General features: G+C 37.1%; 1 protein-coding gene across 8 annotated transcripts in view; it reads right to left on the bottom strand.

Moving 5' to 3' along the window:
• The window catches only part of nell1 (neural EGFL like 1), a 697,019-nt gene that overhangs the window by 478,763 nt on the left and 194,909 nt on the right, over window positions 1–23,347 (bottom strand). For all 8 annotated transcript variants that reach the window (XM_062967797.1, XM_062967796.1, XM_062967794.1 and 5 more), the window contains exons 6-9: window positions 18,667–18,739; window positions 14,513–14,595; window positions 7,571–7,705; window positions 6,331–6,433 (exon numbers count right to left, since the gene is read on the bottom strand). In XM_062967797.1, coding sequence (XP_062823867.1) covers window positions 6,331–6,433; window positions 7,571–7,705; window positions 14,513–14,595; window positions 18,667–18,739 — 394 coding nt within the window. The remainder of the gene's footprint in view (window positions 1–6,330; window positions 6,434–7,570; window positions 7,706–14,512; window positions 14,596–18,666; window positions 18,740–23,347) is intronic.

Here is a 23,347-nt window from a genome sequence, read left to right on the forward strand (position 1 = left end):
AATGACCCAAGGAACAATTTATCTTTTTTTAATTCATGTATTACTCCTATTTGTATCCCACTTTCCTTCAATGAATTAATAACAATATACATGTGAGGTGAGCCAAGCCAAAAAATAGCAACTTAGATCAGGATCACCCAGTACATTTCATGGCTCAGTGGGAGCTTGGATCTCCCCAAGTCCAAGACACACCCTTTAACCATCATACCACACCATCTCAGTAATTATTTCTAAGAGAAAGATGTCGATTTTCTCCAAAAACAAGAGCAGCACTGTAAGACCACCAGAAAAATATCTCAAGACTATGCAGCAGAGGTGGCAGGCACATGGCATTTTTTCCCTTGGTGCATGCACCAATGCTGATCTCAAAAGGATGTCACATCATTTACAATTCATGCTTGGGCACAGAGCTCAAAATGTTGGGAAGCTGTGGGAAAGGGATAAGCATTGTCCTGACATCTATAAATATGTTCCATACACTCCTTAGCAAGTACTGAAGTTTACATCAAGCACTATATGCAAGCCTTTGGGATTCATCAATTTCTGCCCTGTTTTCCACACCTCGACATCAACTCTTGCAATATAATTTTTGAAAAATAAAGGGAGGCCAGGATATAGACTGACTATAGGATTTCTATCTGAATATAATAAACAGGATTTATTTATTAATATAGTCAGTTCAATTGCTGATTGCAATTTGGGTGGCAGGTTGCTCAAATGAGGTAGTCTAATCAAGGGAAAGATAGTGCCAAGTTTGTAACATTCCTAGTTTGTCTGTGGCCAAATCAATATCAAAGTTACACCACAAAAATCAATACCAACAGAAGACTGTTATTTGAGTATTCTTTATGGGTTTTTAAAAAACTCATATTCATAGCATGCACACACAGTCCAGGCTATTTGGCTGACCCTTGTACGAGCCTGCCCGGCCCTGAGATCTTCAGGGGAGGCCCTTCTCTCGATCCCACCTCCATCTCAAGCTCGATTGGTGGAAACAAGATAGCAGGCCTTCTTGGTGACTACCCCTTGACTGGAACTCCCTGGCTAAGGAAACCAGAATGGCACCCTCCCTGCTGTCCTTCCGGTGGCAGGCTATGATCTTCTTATTCGACAGGATTTTAAAGAAGAAGATTTTTAAGATCACTTCAGGGTGTGCTGTGGTTTTTAACTTTGAATACTTTTAATAGTTTTTAACTGTGATTTTTAATACTGTTTATATTTAATTGTACATTTAAACTGTATGCGAATGCTTTTATGTTAAGCTGCTTTAAGTCTCCTTCGGGAGAGATAAAGCGGAGTAAAAATAAATATAACAACAACCACAACAACATAGCTTGTAATAAAAGTAAAAGGAGCAAAATACAGCAGTGCCAACATCACACTACTGACTGCATTTCAGAACTCTGTCAATATATATGATTGAATTGAGACATCCCTTTCCATTTTACAGATTTGGCTTACAAAATCTCATCCCAGAAATTGGCGCTTGTTCCTCATGAGTGTATACTAGGCAATGTCATGCTGTCATGCCATGAGTTCACCAATGAAGCCAAGCCCAATTCATTAAAACACAAAGTTATCCTAAATAAGTCAATATCAAATAACGTACTGCTCCTATGAAGACTATGAAATAATACCAGAGATGATGTACTTCAAAGACAAATGGATCTAAGTTAAGGATGAGATAGAATCTTTTTCCTCTCAAAGAAAATAGTTAGTAGATAAATGCCTGGGCTAGACACTTTGCAATGGAGGACATCTAAGGACTAGTTACCCATGTGTAACTTTCAATGAAGTAACTACAGCTGAGCTTTATAAGATTTAGTCTTGTGAAGGGTGTGAGAAAATATGTCTATCTTCAATTCCAGCCTCACAAGTGAGTTTCTACCTTAGCTGCTGGCTGCTTTGTATCATTCCTTTGAACTATCTCTGCCATGAGGCCCTTGTACCATGGGTGGTTCTATTAACTAGATCCTGCCTCTGGTTTGGCTTGCCAGATCCACTTATTTTATTTATTTATTGAATTTTGATCCCACATTTCTCTTGAGGTAGGATTTGAGGAAGCTTGCCCTTGTAGTCTGCCTGGCCGTAAGAAGGTTAATGAAAGGTGCAGGTGCATTTTTCAGACTTTGCCTTCAAAACCTCTCTGAGCTCAAGACCATATTTTGTATTTGAGGGATTAACTGAAGATAAGGTTGGGGTGGGGGGGTAGAAATCTCTTTTCAGAAAATATGTCAATACATTTCTAAAGTATAAAACACTTGTTGCTTTAACCCATGAACAAAAGGAGAGAGAGATAATCATGCTGTTCAAAATGCCCTAAAGAAAGAGAATTACTGTTAATGATATTATCCATGACTAAACATATAAAGTGCAGAGAAATGAATCCATACAGTATTATCAGTATGGGTAGCTTTCAGCGACTGGTATTGTGTGCCCCAAGAGAACTATGTCCCAAGTATGTAATTTTATCAAGACACTGGCAAATGCAATCTATTTCAATCAACTATAATATGCCTATTTCTCTAAGAAGAGATTTGAAGTCCATACTGCACAAACAATTCAAGTTTAATGCCAATCAAAGCACTATGGCAAAGACTAATCATTCAAATTATAATCAGATGACATAAAAGAAAACAAAAACTCTGACTGCAAGTTCATTTTCTGATCTCTTAACTATGGCTAAGAGGACTACGTGTATCCTGAAGGCTTACACACACTTTCTTTTTCTTGTTTCTAGTTCAATTTCAGCTCTATTATAATGACTGTTACATTTCCACCACGATTAACAAGACAAGTACGTATGCATCCTAGGATCATGCCTATGAATTTCTGATGCTAGATTCTGGATGAATGAGAGAAAGACTTCTTCAATTCAACATTCATGCACATTCCTACTACCTGCTATCAAATATTGTTGACCACTACCTGCTATGAAGTATTATTGGCTGGTGATATAGAGATGACACATTGAGCACTATGCCCATCAATGAAAGGGAATGGATTATAATTTGAGACAGAGATGCCTGGGACTTCTTCCTCTTCTTGAACCACCCTTTTTGCTCATTTGCTAGAATCTATTCATGTCAGGAAGGAGAAGTAAAAAGACAAGCACCATGGAGCTTTATAGAAAGATTTAGGTTCTCAAGCAAATCCTGAATTACTACAACTGAAGGAATGGGTGACTGAGCAGAAGTCCTTTGCTCAAAGTTCTTTGCTCATAGAAATGCCCTCTTTGCACTTGTGTTTGGCAAGAAAAGTGGTCCCAGCTAGGCAGTTTTACTTACTGCAACCATGATTCACAGTAATGGAAGGGCCTTTCCCCCTTCTGTATTAATGTTTGGATCATTTTACTCCCACTAAGTGTTGACACACTGAACATTGTTTTCTCAGGGATTACTAACCTGTTTAGAGAATCTGGCATTCTCCTAAAGGGGAAGAAGAGGGTAGCAGAGAGACAATCACTGTTACTGTCACTCTTACAATGATGAAAATGGAAACCTGTGTCAAGGCGAGGCGGCTAAACAAACATAGGAATCCTGTATTTAATGTGTGGAAGATTATCTTCTCCTTGACAAGAAGAAATTCAAAGTTTCACTGCTTTCTGTTTCCCGACTTATCATTGACTTATTAATGAATGCTTAAACTGTTAGTGAGTTTAAATGGTTAAAGTGATCTACTGATTTTTTTCAAGAAATAGTTTCTTGCAAACAAGGATGATGATGATGATGATGATGATGATGTCCGTGCCTTATGGGACTTATCAGCCTTTCGCAGGGCATGTAAGACACACCTGTTTCAGCAGACTTTTGATTTCTGTTACTGCTATTTTTAAATTGTTTTAGATTTTAGCCTGTTCTTGTAAGCCGCTCCGAGCCCTAGGGGAGTGGCGGCATATAAGTTTGAATAATGAATAAATAAATGATGATGATGATGACGATGATTCCCTTTACCCCTATATTATATTGGAAAATGTACTCATGGTAACACAACATATGTTTAACTAATTGGGTGGGTATCTCTTTTCGTTTAATTATGTGACTTTGTTAAAGGCATTTGGGGGAGGACAAGACCACAATGTTAAATGTTAATCAGGTAACATTATTCATGGTTAATAGACTGTATAGAATAACGCTGCTTATTTTTATCTGGTCAAATCTAAACTAAATGGCCTGGGAAAAAGGGAGGAAATGGTGGGTGCCAGTTACACACTCCTCAGTGGAGCCAGAATGGTTTCAGCCAATGAGCTGTGAAATTTCTTACTGTGAGCAATTAGAATTAAAGCAATGAAATTAAGTAGATACAAAACAGGTTTTATAGCTACAGACTGGGTAACTCCATTTTATAACATATAACTAGCCATCATATACAGATGCCAACCACTGGTGGTTCTAGTCTAATTATTGTCTGCTCCAACTACAGCAGCTTTTGAGGTTTTATTTACTTGTTTATTAGATTTGTCTCCCACTGTAATCCTAATGGGACCTAAGGTGGCTCAAAATAAAAATCACTAAATGCAGTTAAAAAACCATGAAACAGATTAAACATTAAATCATGTTAACAGCATTAGACTTTCTGTTTTTAAAAACTTGTTCTTCTGTGCCAGGTATGGGCAAACTTTGGCCCTCCAGGTGTTTTGGACTTCAGCTCCCACAATTCCTGGCCTCATGCCCCTTCCTTTCCCCTCTCAGCCTCTTAAGCAGTTGAGGGGGAAAACGAAGGGGACTGAGGCCAGGAATTGTAGGAGCTGAAATCCAAAACACCTGAAGGGCCAAAGTTTGCCCAAGCCTGTTCTGTGTTATACTAATATTTACACACACACACACCCAGCCTCCATTCTTCTTAGAGGAGTGAAAAAGTACAGGAGGGATTGAATTTATGAAACAAATGGGTTTGTGTCTCATGGCTTGGAGGCCTGGCTTGTCTTGTAGATATACTGCTTACTGATCTTCACACATGTGAGAATAGGTACCAGCAGAAAGCCTGGTCTCAGATTGTACAAAGTACCCTGGAGGGAAAACCAGTATATCCATTGCATCAAATCCAAAAGTGTCTGTAAATGGATTCCCTGCCTTTACAACAACTGATCCATCAACATCCCCAAAAGCTAGTAGTCAGCCACTAAAGTTGCTATAACAAAGAAATCACCAATGGGGACATGTTCCCCTCTCCACTATACAGTCAGATTGTCCACCAAAGCAACAAAATAATCTTTATTGTCAGGTCTGACGCCAGGTTGAGATGAGTATAGGTAACATATCTCATCTAGGAACCTTAGGAACTGAGTCATCACTACAGCACAACAATGGAATACAAAACTGTATTTTACAAACTGCTCCCTGTATACTTTAATTGGAAATACTATGCATTAAACTACAGCTCTCCTTAAGCTCTGTAATGGGTTTGAGAAAACTTTGGACAAGCCCTGGTCTATTGGTGTGTCCCCAGCTACAGCCCTGTCTGAAAGTGGAAGTAGACTATATTAATTTCCCAGAAGACATTCAATATTGCTTCACCTGAGTATTGTGGGAAATGAATTTGGCAATAGCCAGTAGCCCTATGTCACGTAGCCAAGGATGTTAAAGCAAAGATACTGAGACTGATTTTTACATGAAAAAAAGAACCCTGCCACAAAGCTACAGTAGCAGGTATGTAAAGGTAAGACAATACACCAGAACTTTAGCCTGCAGAGATATAAGACAGCATGTTCGCAAACTAATTAGTTTTACCAATTCTAATTAATCATTGGTCATTCTACTTTTTCAGCTACTTTTCAAATACAGTTTTTTCTCTCCTTTCCCCCTTATTCCTCTTCTCCTTACTTCAGTTGCTGCAAATTAAATTAAAAGTGCAAAAGTAGTTTGTGTTCAGTTAACTCAGAATGGGGGAGAAGAGAGGCAGAAACAAAAGCTTGATGAAGCAAAGGAAGATGCTCCAACCTCTTCCAACTGGTGTGATCTTCTTCATTAATAACTTTTGCAATCTTAACTGGTTGTCATCTACTAAATGTTGAAAGTTGTGTAACACCCCATTTTCTACCAACATGGAACTTAATGCATCTCACCACACTGATTAAAACAAAATACATTTTAAAAAACAGAAAATATTTCCCAAATATTTTGAACTACATAAATGACATTAATTTTTTAAATGCCAGAGTTTTCTGAAATAGCTTTTCTTTCCTAAAACAGAACTTTATATTATAAACAGTGCTACATAAAATGATCTGTGAATATGTAGATGAAGAGCATCTGTCTTCATTTTTATAATAGATTTGATAATAGAAATCTACAGGATGGGGGAGGGAGGAGGCCTAATACCTATACTTACATTTGCATACTTTACAGCATTGGCCTGCTATATGGACCGGGAGGCCATCAGGAGAACAGTTCAATGGCGGGCAGGCCATCCGCCGGCATTCCACTACTCCATTCTGTGCAACAACAGAAAAATGAAATTCAATCTTGTGTCTATTCAAAACAATGTTTTGGAGAAAGCATGATCTAACATGTGACAAAAATCACTAAATCAATTGTAGCAACATTGCAAAACATGATACGGTAATTAATTTAATGGCTGGAGGCACATCGTAGCCTGAATTCTGTTGATAGACGTACCCAAGGTAGACTCTTTTAATCAAAGAGGTTTACCTATGTTTTGGATTACCATTTGGCTCATTCAATTGGGAATAAGCAATAGAATTCAAGCTCATACCTGCAAAATAAACAAACTATGCAAACTTCTGTTGCATTTCAGAAATGCATTATTTCCTTTAATTCACCTGCCAGTGTTAAGTAAGAGAAGGGGAGAATTTACCTGTTTTTACAAACACATAAATCGTATCTTCCAGAGTCTGCATAAATTATAGTTAACATTTTAACAAAACAAACACAAACTGTTTTCTTTGGCAAACAAAAACATTCTTCTGATAGTCATCAAATAATTTCAGCCCAACAACATTTACATTCAAATTCAACTTTTGTTCCTACAGTGTTCAATGTTATAAAATGCCATAAATAGGATATACACATTGTTGTCATGCAGGATGCAACTTATGCATTTTATTGTGTCAGAAATGACGTGAGAACATACTGCAAGTCGCTTCTGGTGTGAGAGAATTGGCTGTCTACAGAGATGTCACGCAGGGGATGCCCGGATGTATTACCATCCTGCTGGGAGGCTTCTCTCATGTCCTCACAAGCTAGAGATGGCAGACGGGAGCTCTCTCTGTCTCGCAGATTCAAACCAGCAACCCTCAGGTCAACAACCCAACTTTCAGATCAGCAGTTCAGCCAGCATAAGGATTTAACCCATTGCGGCACCTACTTATGCATAAAGATAGTGTTTTCCTTTCTCTTATACTGTGGTGATACCTTTTTACACTGTAAACAGGGAAGACCTTTTAAAAAGCCCATCTGAGATATTTTTAGGTGCATAGTGCATTTTGCTTCTTCAGTCTGCTCTAAATATACAACCAATAAAATAGCTTTCAGAGCCAGTGTTCAAGTACCTATATGAAAAAATTGTAATGAGGTGACATACTCCCATATGTAAGTTATAAGTGCCTTACTTTGCATGTGCAATTCCTGCAGTAATCATCTTCTGCCCATGAGTCTTTGTCTCGATAGATCATTCCATTTACTTGACAAGTCTTCTCACAGTGACAGTTTTCCAACTGACTAAGCCTCATTTCTGCATAATTTAGCTAGAAATGAAAGTTTCTTGGTTTAATTTCTGGAATTCATGCACATAGCTTTATATAAGCCTTCATATAAACCAAAACAAAGAAGCAGCTAACTGATTTTCAGCATATTTGTTTTTTGTCATATCAGCAAAAGTCACATTGAAACAGGAGAACTTTAAGCTGATCTAATCAACAGCAATGAAGCACAATTTACACCATACACACAAGTCTCTATGCATATCATTGGCTCTTCAAGCTGAATTAGTCTATTGTTTCATGTAGTATGGAGATAAACCACATGACAATCATATGACTGATCAAAATGCAAATAAAATGAACATTCTCCAGAAAATATAATCATTCTTTAATTTTTAAAATACTTAAAATACATAAAAACAGAACATAAAGGTAAAACACACCACTTATTTAAAACATATTTAAAAGGGCATGTATAAGAACACGTGTTCAGCTTTATCAATCACCTTGATGTTTGGCCTGGTCTCTAGCAGAACCCACAAGATGCACCAGCAATGGCACATTAAGCTTCGTTACATAATAGGCATCAATCTCAACTTCCTCCTTGTGCCACTCTGTGTATTCTTTTCGGTCACTGCCTAGGTACAAGTAATACATCTGTGGAGGATTTTTTCTTGTGGCTCTTTGGAGGCTCATGACTTGTCCTCACTCACACACATTCACTCACACAATAATCCATACAGGCTCATTGGTTTTTAATATGCCCAGCACAACTTTACAATAGGACAGCATAGGAACTGAACTTGATATACTTCTTTGGACAAGTCAGTTATGGCAAGGCCATTTACTCAAAGGAACTTTGAGGAACTTTGTAAGTGAAAACTTTCAGGAGGACACTTAGCTTGGGAGCTCTTGTTCTTGCTTCACTCCCTGGGGACAGGAATAATCTGTACAGAGACCCATAATCATGTGAGCTCCTGTATCTTTTCACCCCATATTTTTCCCTTGGAAATATGCTGAAAGGGGACTAAATCCTTCTAATACCTTGATCAGTTACCCTATGATGTGTCTTCATTTCAGTTGCAATTGTTAGTTATTTTTGAGAGAAAATTATTTTTTCAAAACGTAATCAGAACACTAACTTTTTTTGATCATGAAATTATCATAGGGTGGTGTACCAAAGTGAATAAACATGTAAATTACGCCCCTTCTAACTGCCCTATATCCCAAAATCTGATCCCAAATTGTCTGCTTTAAACAGGATTATGAATCTTCACTGCCAGATAATCTGGGATAAGAAGATAATCTGGTATCAGATCCTGGGATATAATGGCAGTGTGGAAAGGGCCTGAGATTTAAGGCACACAAAACTATGTATATGGAAGTATGTGTGTCTGTTTAGTCTGTACCTATATATTTAGTAAAGCATTGGACTATTTAAATAAGACAGTTCATTTGTTGGATATCAAGCTTGCAGACTCATGTTAAAATGCTAAGTCATGTGGAAATTACATTTGAGCTAAAGAAGCACAGCGGTTCATCCAAAGGACTCTGAATTGTGAATTGTTGGTTCATCACTGAGCTAGCTATGAACTTACTGAATGGCAGAGAGAAACTCAATTTTTATTCCCTGTACAAGCTGTGAGGAATATGTAATCCTTCAGACGTTATTCAACTGCAAAAACTATCAGTCCCACTTTGAATGGCCAATGGATAGGAATGACAAGATTCCAATCCAACAACACATTCCATCTTGTTCTATAATATAGAACATCTAGCTACTGAACATGAACATGAAGCTACTGAATGGAAAATATTTGTAACTCTTTTAAATATGTATTTGTTGATACATGTGTAGAATAATGTATGTGTATAATATGTGAATATAGAATATGGGATCAGAGAGAGCTAATGGTATGATTACTATTATTATTATTTATTATTATTATTATTAAACTTTATTTGTACCCCGCTAGCATCTCCCGAAGGACTCGATGCGGCTTACAAAGGCCAAGGCCTCAATACACAATATAACAATACAAAACAAAAGGCAAATTAAAAACAATAAAAACAGTATAAAGAACAAGCAATAAACAATACGCTAAAATTGATTATTGATTGACTATTTCATTGATTATGGATTGTTGAAGAGAAATATTTTCAGTCTGTTAAAATCTGTACATGGTAACACAACTAAGTAACTAAGGTCTACAAAAAGGGGAATATATCTCATTTAAATTATATTGTCAAATTTTAATGAATTAACAGCATATTTAATAAGACCACTACCTCATGCCTCACTGAATGTTCCAGGCTCTACCAAACTGAGTGATAGTTCACCTTGGATTGCTTCCCAAAAATTATACCGCACAAGAGGGGGCTCATTTTCCAAGGATGTTTCTACATCTGAACCCAAAGGTATTATTTTGATTCTAAATCATATTACAATACGAGTAAAAGCTACAGTACATGCTCCCAAATCATGTGTGCCTTGCAGGGAGAAAATACAAAATTTACAGCAGTAATTTCCAGTATTTACCAGATAACATAAAAAGTACAATCTTTATTGAACTGGTATCTACTTGCATTTTACAATTTTTCTTCTACTTCTCACAAAATACCCACGAGCATCTTTTTACAGAACTCCATAAACCATTATATTTTCTGTCAGATCTACGCAAACAAATTTGGAAAGACAAAGGGCAAGATGTTCTTATTAAATTCTATGTGGGGGTTTTTAAGTTCCTTTTTTCCCTCCAGGGTGAAAAAAATATATTTCATTTCATTAGAACAGTGCATGGTTCAGCAGAATGGGCATTCATTCCTCTTGAAATCCCAGTTGACTTCAGTGCTGTTTTTCACACTTTAAAAGTCAAATAACCATGCTTGTTTGGTGAACAAATAATACTTCCCATTTTAGCATTGACATTTCTGCCAAGACTCCTATTCTCATAACTACGTACCATATACCTTTTAGTTAGCTGTAATTGTATTTTGAGCTACTTCAACACTTTTACCTTTATATTACTATTTTAATTTAAAATTTAATTCATTTTCATGAATCCTTAAATATCTTATTTTTTATTTTTAAGCAAGATGTGTTGGAAGCAAAGAGACATCAACAATCCTATAAAGGAATCTACAAGAGAAAGAAGGCTAGAAAACACATCCCTTGCTTCACATCTCTGCATTTTCTTTGGTTTATGTATTCAAGGCCTTTGCTTCCTTCTTACCTATTGAGATCACTTTGTATCTTTGCTTTCTCTTTGTATGGAGAGTGAGTTTCCATAGAGCTGCATCCCCAATAATGGTTGCTAGCTTATACCCATACATTACAACCAGCTTTGGGGTCTCTTATAAGCAAGTATAGGCCAACGTTTTTTTGGCTGTCTCTTTTCCTCTACAAATAAGGTTTTCTTGATACAATAAGCATAAGTTTTCCTTTAAAGCAGTTGTTCTCAACCTGTGGGTCCCAAGATGTTTTGGCCATCTCCCAGTAATTCTAACAGCTGGTAAACTGGCTGATATTACACTAGCCTTGCCAAAATCTGTTTAATATGGACAGTACAAAATATTGTAACTGTGGGAATGTATATAGACTATGTTGTTACGTCTACCTTACTCTACCCAGAAAAACAGAAAGCTCCAGAAATGCAAATGATCTTACTTTTGAGTAGTCATTCATACATGACTATGCTGTTAGATCATACTATTAGATAAGCAGGGCAGAGAGAAAGCTTATGCTACTAAAGATTATAACTGCCTCTTGTATTTTGCATGATTTGCTGTCTCTACTCACTTTGCAATGTTTGAAAATGAGTTCCAAATAGAAATACACCTTCCTCTCTCAATGGCTACTATGTATGTTGTCCTATACAGGAGTATGAAAGAGAACCCAGTAACAGCCCTCCTGGCAGCTCTACCAATCCCAACTACTCCAGCTTGGGCTCTTCCTCCTGTAACCACATAGCACAAACCCACAAAACCTGTGGCATTCCAGGTGTTTTGGATTTCACTTCATAAAATTGCTAACTATTGGACAAGTTAGCTAGGGCGTCTGGGAGTTGGATGCCCAAACACCTGGAGGACAATAGGTTGTGCAGGCCTGACATAGCAGAAACTTGCCAAATGTGTGTATCCTGAATATACTTACTGGGGACTATGTTGCAGTCTTTTCATTTGTTGAACACAAATAAAGTCTTTAAGTTTTGATTTTTGGGGGGAGGTCATACAAGCAAGGGCATTTTATGTATCTCTTCCCATTGCAGGAATGAACATCATGACAAGGATCACCTGCTGTCTTTACAATACACCCGTCCTAACTTTACCACCTGCTAAAAGTCAGGTAGCCATCCATGACAATTCTTGCAGATGCACGCCACCTAATCACTGAAATGAGTGATTAGTTGCTGCAGTATCAAAATCAGGAAAAATGTTCTGATGTTCTTATAATTTAACAGTGAAAAGGATTAATCTTTAAATTCCATGTCCCTGTATCTCACATCTACACGTTATAACACAGTTAATACCTGCACTCTTTTTATTTTAGTAGCAGAAAGATATGCAACCTGGTGTAACCTAACAGGTTTACTTCTCCTTTCTTATATTAAATAAGTATTAAACACTCTACCAACTATGTTAATCTTTTTTTAGCATGAGCTCTCAGGCTTGGAACGTTACTGCCAATTAAACAAGTCAGAAAAATATGTTGCAATCATATCACTCACACAATTGGGATTAAACAGAAATGTTTATGTGCCAATGGATTTTGTAGAGGCTTACAATTTAAAGGTTAATTCCTAAATGTATTTAATCACTAAATAATACAAGTAATTTTACATTCCATTTGCTTGTCTCTAACAAGTAAACTATCCACTGTGACCATGTTTTCTCACTTGGGCATTAATGCAACAAAACATTCAATTTATGCATTGTAAAGAACAACAAAACAACATCACTGAGAATTAGGAACAAGAAGGTAAAGAGCACTCCACTTCAAGAGATACATGTAACCTTCAGAATGTTAATCATGTATTATTGAGACTTTTTTAAAAAGCAAGAAAAATATAATTAACTGTGGCAAGGACAAGTCACTCAATACACTACTTAATTGGTACCTAATAAGACCACCAGCATGTCTCAGAATAATTATCTCATTTTCCTGCAGTACGATGAACTGAAATTTAATATTTTTATTTCTACAAAGTGATCCTCTCCAAAGCATGCTGAGCAAAAAGTATCATGTAGAAAATGTCAATATAAAATCAAGATTGGACACCAGTATGAAGTAAAATGTGAAGAGTGAACATTAAACAAGGATAGATTCTGTATATTTTCTGTGCTGGTTTTTGTTTTGGTTTTTTTTTTAGTGAAGGGGGGGGGGTTAAGAAGAAGAGGTTGCAGCAAGTCCATCTTTCAAGTTTTACTGTTTTCAGTTCCAGTAATCAGCCATGTGCATGGGTTTTTTTCCCAGAAAAAAAAGTCCTATTGTGTTCAACAGTGCCTATTCACAGGCAATAGCAGCTATGCTTCCATTGTTAATGAGATGGTAAATACATTCCAGGTTTTAATCTGAACTTTAAAGGAAATATATAAGATATAAAGCTATTTTGGGGAAGAGGGTTCAAAAACCTGGAGAGTTCCTTTAGAGTTCAGAGGAGACTTCACCATTGTATTGACATGGAACCACCACTGCTATTCTCTTAAATCACATACTTTGCTATACCACTTAAAGAGGGAGTGGCTGTATTATACTCCCAGGTTTATTGATATCCACAAAAGTGGATCAAAATATATATCTGTTCTACAGAATATTTGGGCAGTAATGGTGTACTTATTGCTGATTTTGAGGATGCATTTAAGGTGTTTTGTTTTAATAATAACTTTGTGGGCTATCATAAACTGCTAAAGCACATAGAACATTTGAATTAAATAATAAAAATGAAGGCAAACAGAGGAGCAAGACAGAAGCACTGCAGAGCCCTCTTTACAACTCTTCACTCTTCCTCATAGTTGTGATTCCATGACTCCTCTCTTGTTCAATTACAGACTTCATGCCTTCCACTCACTATCACAACTGTTCTATGCCAGGGAAGGATCATGTCAAACTGAAAGTTTAGATACAGAATAGATTCAGATGGCTAATAAGTAGGTTAAGAGTTCAAATATATTCATTGTCAGGGGGCATCACTATTCATTTCCTTTCATTCTGTTTCTTTGACGGCTTTTAACATTTCCCAGTTCTCTGTCTGCCACCCACTTTCCCCCCTCACCTTGGCTTACTCCAATTGCTGAAAAGTGTGTTCAAAATTTAGAAGTAATTTGAACTCAATTAACTCAGCATGAGTCAGAAGAGGAGGGGTGGAGTCAATATTCAAAGTAGACTGGACAAAAAGAAACTCCTGCAGCCTCTCCTAGCTTGGGTATTCTCCCTTGTTCTTTTTGCCATTCTAACCATACTGTGATGTTGCCTGACCAGTTGTTCCCTGGTTTTGGTCTGCGACATGTGGGAAGTACATGTGCCTTAAATTCCCTGGAGATGGAAAAATAATAAAAATGGGGTTGAGAAACTGCCACACCCCACAGATACCACAGCTTTTCCAAATGACTGCTTAGCTGGTCTTCTCTGTTCAAAACAAGTCATTATATGAGTCTAAAACAGCTGTAAAATATGGTGACACTTCCACAATGCCTAGAGGCTAAATGATTTGTGAGTGTAATTTGAGGTTCCCCAAGGTCTCACTGGGGGGGGGGGGGGTGCATAACAGTAGATTTTCAGCCCAACATTGATCCAAAGACATTAAATAAATGATAACTTGTACTGAAAGCTGAGAACAGTGTTCATGTACCTACTTTTGCTGTCATTTTAGCCAGAAGTTCTTGCAAATCCATAATTCCTTGTACCAGACTTAAGAAGTCACTGCAAGTCGGGCAGGCTCAATAAAGGAAAGAAAACAATGGATAAATAAATACCATATATTAAAAAAGTAACATATCCCTAATTTACAAGCCAAGATCTCTTACATTTTAGTGTAATGTAAATACACACCACTGTAGTCACAGATTTCCCATACTTGTATCCCGCCCTTCTCACCCTGAAGGGGCCTCAGACTCACAATCGGCAACAATTTGATGCCCAACACAGAATTCCAAAAATAACAATTACAATTAAAACAAAACATTAAACATAAATTAATTAAAACAACAGTTAAAATCACACGCGTTCCATATCACAGTTAATCACGTAATGGGCACCAAGGCCTTGAACTCATGCATATCGGGCCTTCTTTGAAACTGGAAAGCATTTGGGTAAACATACAATCAAATCAGTGATGTGATCATTGACAATTGCCATAAAATCAGGAATGTTATAATATGGTAGAGATTTTAAACAGATCAAAATAACACTATTATATGTGACCTTTTCTAATCAATGCTAGAGAGGTTACAGAAAAACTCCATTTTTAAATAGTCACTGACAAAAGATTTGTGGTTTCCTAAACAGAACCAACACACATGTTGTGGCTATGTAAACCCTTCCTCTTCGCTCAGGAGCATGGATATCCAGAGTTTGCTTGACTCCCAGCTCCAACTGATCCACACAGGTGTATGGAAGGGCAAGTAGACAATAAAGAAATCTATAACATCTTCAGATAGCACTCTTTCTTCAGTCACAGACCAGTTATAATTGTGGCAACTGCTCCTTGCCATCTTGCTCTGACAGGTTAGACAAAGAAGCAAACAGAATCCAGTGTCGAACTGTTCAAACAAGGAAGTCATGGTTCCAGGAGAGAGAAAGACAGAGGTCTCTTGGGGATCTCTCTGGAATTACAATGTAGGCAAGGAAGCACATTTCAGTTCTTTCACATCCTCAGGAAGAGGACAGCCAGATTTGGCTGCTGCATTGCCACAATGGATCCAGAATTGGAGAGTCCTAGCAGCTACCTAGAGCATATCTTTTTCAGTGGACTTGTTCGTAAATCCATATGTTTCAGAATAAGGCTGCACATGAAAAAGTGAGCTATTACTAACCAAAATTGTTTACAATATTATGACTGGCATTGTAGCCAGTCATGTGACACATTTTTAATTATTTGATACTAGAAAAATTAACATATCTGCTTAGGCATTCAAATGCTCAAGGCAAGTTAGAAGACAAAGACTGAGTTTTAGCATCTCTACTAGTTGGAGGGAATGCAATACAATAAAGCACCACACATTTTAATGTTTATATTATTAAACAAAATTATTTAAATAAAATCATTTGATTTCTATATCAACAAATAAGTCTTATTTTGTCACTGTCCTTCCTCTATATCTCTGAATGACATGTGAGGCCTGCACATCTCATGTTGTACGAGAACATGAGAGAGGGCATTCTATGCCATGGTACTCCATTATCCTTCCTAATTGCTGCCATTTCTGATGTCAGGTCAAAATATGGTTTTTTATTAATGCTTTTGAAAACTAATTTTATCCCATTTGCATATTTCATATTGCAAATTGTTTTAAATTGTTTTGACAGGTTTAGAATTATTTGGTTTTAACTGATAAATGATTTAATATATATTTTATTCCATTAAATTATATTGTAAGATGTCCTGAGATCTTTAGATATAGCATGGAGTGTAAGAAGTTTTTAAAATAATGTAAACAAATTAAATAAATGAGTATTGTTGATATTATTTTATATTAATAAAATATTTATATGTTAACCATATCTACTCATGTCTAAGTCGACCTCAGGGGCAGATTTTGGGGCTAAAGATATGGATTTTATATGACCATCCAGGAGAGGAGAAAGTAACAGTGCCACACCAGGGAGGCTGTGGCCTCTACCATACCCTCACCTGGGCTTTCAGAAATGCCAGAAATGGTGCCATGGTAGAGAGAGTAGTCAGTGCTTTTTCAGATGCTCCTGGGGTGGACTTAGTTCTTGTTTTTCTCCATTCTGTTTAGAGAAGGGAGTGGTTCCTTCTTGGTAAGACCCATGGATAAGTCAGCCTAGGGTTCTTGGGTTGCCTTTTTGACTAACATATCTAGACTTACACATAAGCATATAGGATCTGTGATCTGAGGCAATATTTTAGATTCAAGAAAAAATAATGGAACTGTGCTGAAATGAAGGGTGAGACAGCATTTGAAGTACAGCAGATGCTTTGTATTCATAGATTCTGTATCCAGTCTAAACCCCTTGCATGCAGGAACACACAATCAAAATTAATTTTGCCATTTTATATAAGGGATATAATTTTATTATACAGTTATTTTTGATATCCATGGAGTGTTCTGAAACCAAACCCCAACAAATCCCAAGTGATTACTGTAAACCACTTTTAAAATAAAACTTACGGATTAGTATTGGACCACAGCTACCAGTCTACCAGAAATGCTTCTCATTTTTTTTAAAATATGGCCAGCCTTTCCTCACGAGAGGTGGAAAAACAGCAGCAGAAGACAATTTCCTTCTGCTGTGGCTTTCTGACACATTTTCTACTCACAGATGCTGCTGTTCTGTCATGACATCTGCCCGATTCTATACTGGGAACCTAATATCAAGGCACATGATTCCCTTGTTCCAGAACTTCATACATATATCACTATAGGTGAACTAACAGCAATTTGTTGTCAAATGCTTTCATGGCCAGAATCACTGGGTGGCTGTGAGTTTTCCGAGGTGTATGGTCATGTTCCAAAGCATTCTCTCTAGGAGAATGCTTCTGGAACATAGCCATATAGCCCGGAAAGCTTACAGCAACCCAGTAACAGCATTTTCATGGTACAGTCAGCATACAAGTTGTCCCTGTGAAGAATTATGACTACAGAGCTAGACCAAATGGAGTAGAAGAAAAAACATATGCAACCCTGTCAAGCACCCATGGGCACTCCATGAGAAAGCTGTCTTGCATAAACCTTATTTGACCCTGCAACTACAGAAGCCTGGCTAAAGACTTGTCTTAGCACATTTTCATTCCAGTTCTTGTGTGGCAGTCCCCAGATAGCAGCATTTTTTCTCTTTGTACATATTCTATTAAGACACCTGCTGTCGTAATACATGGCATGACTACATGACAGTGCAATTGCCTGAAAACACAACAGTTAAACAAGAAGGCTGTTGATTGTGGAGTATTTTCAGCATTTGCCTTTAATCTGAGTCCCACAGATATTCTACTGATTTATATACTCATTAATATCTCTTTAACACCTACTGTTTTCATTAAAACATCTGATGAAAGGTAGTTTTGCCAGCCAGCTGCACCAAGGCCAAAACATTTAAAGATTTTATTTGGCATTAACTTAAACTGATTCGAGCTTCATCTGAAGAAGTGGTCTGGAGTCCACGAAAAATTATGTCAGACAGAAAATATGTCAGTCTATAAGATGACATAAAATGCTTTGATGTTCTGATGCCCTAAAAGCTGGGATGAGGTGGATGAAAGAGGGAGAAAATTAGCTACTAAGGGTATAATGGGAAGGGAAAAACAAATAAAGGGTGTATTAGGATGGTGCATTTTTTACTCCATTTTTTCTCTACTTTGTAAGCTGATCTGGTCAAAAATCTGTAATCAGAATTCTTAACAGGCACATCTCAATTGCTTTTTTGTGCTCAAAGCAACACAAAACCCATCTAAAGGCAAAGGAACAGGACAGAACGAGCACAGACTTATAAGATCTGCCTAAACTGAGAATAAACATGAACATGAATTGAGTCCCTATTTCATGGGGAAAGGAAGGATAAATAAAGTTAACAACAAAAGCAGCAGTAGCATCTGACAGTACAATAAAATAGGCTTGAAACAATACTCTTAAGGCATCTAAAATTCCCTGACTTAGATTTAATGGGAAGAGTTGAAAAATCATGTCTCTTGGCTCATAAGATGTGACAACTAAAGGCTATAACATTGCACACTTATGCAGCAATGATAAACATGAACAGTAAAGGCTCTAAACAATTAACAAACTACACACATAATTAAAAACATATATAGATAAAATTTACTACTTACTGCGATTTAGATTGGGACATTGAGTAATATATCCATTGGGCATAAATATGACTTTCACATCTTGAAGGATACCCTTTGTAATAGAAGAGAAAGCTGGTAATATAGATTATAGTCATACAATTAAAATTGTACAAACTTTGAGGTCCTCAACTTTTTCTTATACATCTATTTCTCTGTCCTACTGGTCCTACTACCTGCATATGTACTTCTGGTGGGAATATGGGAGAGGGCCTTCTCAGTGGCTGCTCCAAGGCTTCCTAGAGAAGTTAGACTGGCACCTACTTTCTTTTCACAGATAAGAAAGGACTTTTCTATTCTGACTAGCATTTGATGAGTCTCTAAATAAGGCCAATTTTACACAATGAGATGAACATCGCTAATTGTTGTCCTGGTGTATGTGTTTTAATGAGATATGTTTTACATCATACAGCTGGGTTTTTTAATTATTTAACCTTGTTTTAACTTTTGTATCTTGTGGATTTTTAATGATGTCTTTTTGTTATAAGCAGCACTGAGTCCTGATCTAAAGAAAAGGCAGGATAGAAATAAATATAACAAGAGTATGAATATGTCTGCTAGAAAATACAAAAGTATACAGCTTTTAAAAAACCACAATGTCTTGAAGCTGCACATATAAATACAAATAATAGTGTAAGAGCCCAGAAAATAATAGTGTCAAAGCCATCAGTCAATCTACCAAAGATAAGTGCTTTTTACAGAGCAGCCTTTAATCTCTTGGGAAGAGTGACTCAGGAACCTGTAGAACAGGCAGAAATAACGGTGTATAGATGGAAAGGAGGTCTGTCTCTTGAGGCCCCTAAAGAGAAAAGTCAAAAAGTATAACAAGGTACAACCATGCTGAAAAAAATATCCACAAGACAGAGAAATTTTATAAGCTCTTAGTGATGTCAGGTTAAACATACTGTACAGAAAAATGTTCTGAGTATGTTCTGAAACACTTTGGCACCTTCTGCTGATAAACAATATCAGCTAGATCACCAAAGAATAAGTGTGGAATGTTGTACATGTTTTAGGAAATAGCATTGGTGAAGTTGTGTTGTTCGTGTTGGCTGCTTATTGTTTTATGTTATTGCTCTTGCACCTTTTGTATTTTGCAGGTTGCACCTCAAGTACTTTGTGAGCCACCCCAAGTCCCTCTGGGAGATGGTGGTGGTGGGGTATAAATAAAGTTGTTTATTATTATTATTAATAATAATAATAATAATAATAATTTGCTCCTTATTGGTGGATTTGTGTTAATACCATTATCCTTTGTTCCTGTATTGCTAGTACAACATGGTTTTTTTCCCAAAGAATTCTAGAGAAAGTTAGTGTAATTTCTTATTTGATTTTTCCCCAAGCCAGTCTCCATCTGACTCTGGCTTGGAAATTCAATCAAGTTCAATCTACTAACTCCAGTCATGAATCTTAAAAGGTTGTTTTAAATTAAAAACCTTGATACAACTGCAGAAATTGTTATAACTACAATCTCTTCAATAAAGCCACCAGCAGCTGATTAGAAGATGGGAGGGGAAGAATTGTTTCTGAAATCAATGTGATTATTTTCCCCCTTTCAGAAACCAATATGTGGGAGAATGTGATATGTTTGTTTTTTAAAGGAAGAACTGGTACCATAGAGTATCAAAACATACTACCATGATGACGGTTTGAATAATAATGGTTCCTCTGCCAGGGATTTCCCTGCAACCACATGACTACTATTAGGCAGCAATGCTATAGACACTGCTACCTAGGAGTAGATACAACTGAATCCAGTAGAGCTAAATTGCCAACTGCATGAGTGCACCATGAATATCACTTCTACTGACAGTCATTTTGCATATTAATGTACAAAAAAACAATTTCCAATTACATTGACGAGTCTACAAAGTGTTTTACAAAGTTAGTGAAGTGGCATTAATGCATTCTTCTTCATAAAAGCCCTAGTTAGTACCATTTGTGGACTAACGTTTAACGTGCAACTAATTTCAGATGTGAAAGTACTATGTATACGCCAGAAATTTTAGGCAAAAAAACTGATCCCAAAAATCCTGGACCAACTTATCCACAGGTCAGTTTAAGTATTGTATCTTAACACTTATCAAAAAGGAACCTTCCGCCTCTCTGAGTACAATGGCAAACCACAAAAACTTAGTCTGTCCCAGGAGAACCTAAAAGAAGAACTGACCCCTTTGACTCTCTTGCCATTTCCTTAATGTGAGCACCAAAGAGCTACCCCCCACCATTTTCCTGTCCTGGCCCTCAAAAAGTAGTGGCATTGCACCTGAGAGAATAGAGGTGGTTTGTGCTTCTTTAAGCTTCTCCCAGAATGGAACTTCACCTTTTGCCACTTTACTCAGAAAAGAGGGTGGTTACTTTTTAAAAGAGATAATGCTGCAGCTTAACTTTTATTTTAAAAATGAGCTATTTCCTTGTCTGAGTATAGTGGTGAAATGCCTTTCTGAATGTCTAAGTGGAGAAATAGTGGTGGTGGCCAGTGGTGGTTGGCCCTCTGAGGCAGGACTAGTGCTTTCCATTCTCTGTAGGATGATTTAATGCCTGGGTCATATCAAAATTCAAAAATTTGGCCCTCAAACCTGCCTTGACTGATACACTAGTACATACCACATTATATAAACGCAGCAATTCATATATAATGCAACAAGTTATGAACGTAACCATAAAATAATTAAAATGACAGGAAAGCTCTAAAAGGAGTAGGATCTATTTTATCAACCCATTTCCATATACAGTACGTACATTTGAATTCAAACCTCCATGCTTCACATATTTCAGAATCATGAAATCATAAGGAAGCATTCATTGTTTGTTACTTTTTTATTGTGAATGTCAAGGAATACTTTCCTCATAGGGTAAGAAAACCTATTTTGACACTTACAGCCTCATCACAAAGACTGCTGGAATCACCATGATTGCCAGAATCGGCACGCAGCATAGCAATTCTGGTGGTATCTGTCGGGGGGGAGGCATGGGGAACCTGTCACCCCACATCCCACATTGCCTGACTCACCCAAGTCCCTATCCCATGGGGGAGAGGAGTGTTGACTGCCCGGCTTCCCCCTCTGTTCCTGATGCAACATGGGAAGCCTCCCGTGTTGACACCATGGAGGCATGCTCCACCGTATTCCCTTTAAGCACAGAGCCCTGCCGGAAGTAGCTGTGCATCATGGAATGGGAGCTGACAGGCTTAAAGGGAAGGCAAAGTGGGGCATGTCGCCGAATTCACCCCCATCTGTTGAGGTTGTTATGCTGCAGTGCTTACTGTAAAGGTGATACATGTACAGCTAGTGAAATACTATCTGGCATTTGGATACCATATAGCATTCCCTTTTAGACTATATTCCCTAATTGCTTCCTCAAGCAAATATATGTCTGATTTATGCCTCTGAAATCATATGATATCCCCAAAGTGCCATGTACCTAAAGAATAGGATTCCTATTTTATGATTTTCCACCTGGAAAGATCAAGGACTGATCTACATAGAGTGTTTACAAAAGATCACACTTACAAAGTAGTATTGTGAAGTACTACTCAATAATGCTTAGTGGTATTGCGATTGTAGGATTGGCATGTGGCCCATGTAACATTTGATAGAAAACTAATTATACTAAGCTGTTTGTTACATGATTTTAAAATTAAACTAATATGTACAATGTAGGTAAGACCAACAGGAAGATGGTTTCTGTAGACAGAATTTCACAAGTGGGAGCTGGTTTGGATTAGCAAAAACACAAAAGATAGCCAGGGTCCTCACATCCGTAGTTTGTTGTCATTCCTTCTCCAGCAGGAATCTTTCAAGAATCAAAACATTCCTATTTATTAGGTTTTTATTTTTATTTTTATTACAGTGATTCTCCTAGATGGATTTAAAGCCTTCTTAGCTCTTAGTTATTATATGGAAGGTTAATACTGCTCTCTCCCATTGCGTTGTATTTCTTTATTCTGCACATCTCTCTAGACTCCATTTAGTCAAAGAGCAACTTTTATTAACACATACAAACAATATAAAGCTCCTGTGTTTCTCCACATATTCAATAACACCTGCCTGCATATGTTAAAAGTATAGTTTGTTATTCTACAAAATGATGTGAATCATGTGCTTTTGTGAAAAGAATGAATGTCATGAAGCACTGAGTGAGCAATGTCATCTCATTAGGCTCACACTCATTATTTATCAACTTCCTATTAAAAATGATCACAAAGAATAATACTGTATATATTTGCTAATGTAATAAAATTGAGAAAGCAGCCTTAGATTTTGCAAGCAGAAATAATGCTTGTCCCAGAAAATAAATTCAGATCACAACTGATCTGCCACAGGGAAAAAAAAACTCAGTACACAAAATTTATCTTTTTGACCTTTTTTGATGAAAATCTTTAAATATTTCTACTCTGCTCTCTTCAAAAAGGTTCCCCATCTTCAAAGCTCCAGTCCAGATTGTGGTCAACAATTTGTAAGTAGCACTATTTTCATTGCAATTGAAGTGCCTGAACTACTAGTTGATGGTGTTTGCGCTTAAAAGGACATTCTACAGGTAATTTGGGAGTGAAATTACTGCAAGCTTTATACAAAGTAATCCTGCATTTTCTCTAGCCTCTCTGGTCTGAATCTAATTCTGTCAAATGACTCCATTATAACACCATCACTCTCCAAAAGGA

This window comes from Anolis carolinensis, chromosome 1, assembly GCF_035594765.1.
Source record: "Anolis carolinensis isolate JA03-04 chromosome 1, rAnoCar3.1.pri, whole genome shotgun sequence".
NCBI lineage: Eukaryota > Metazoa > Chordata > Lepidosauria > Squamata > Dactyloidae > Anolis > Anolis carolinensis.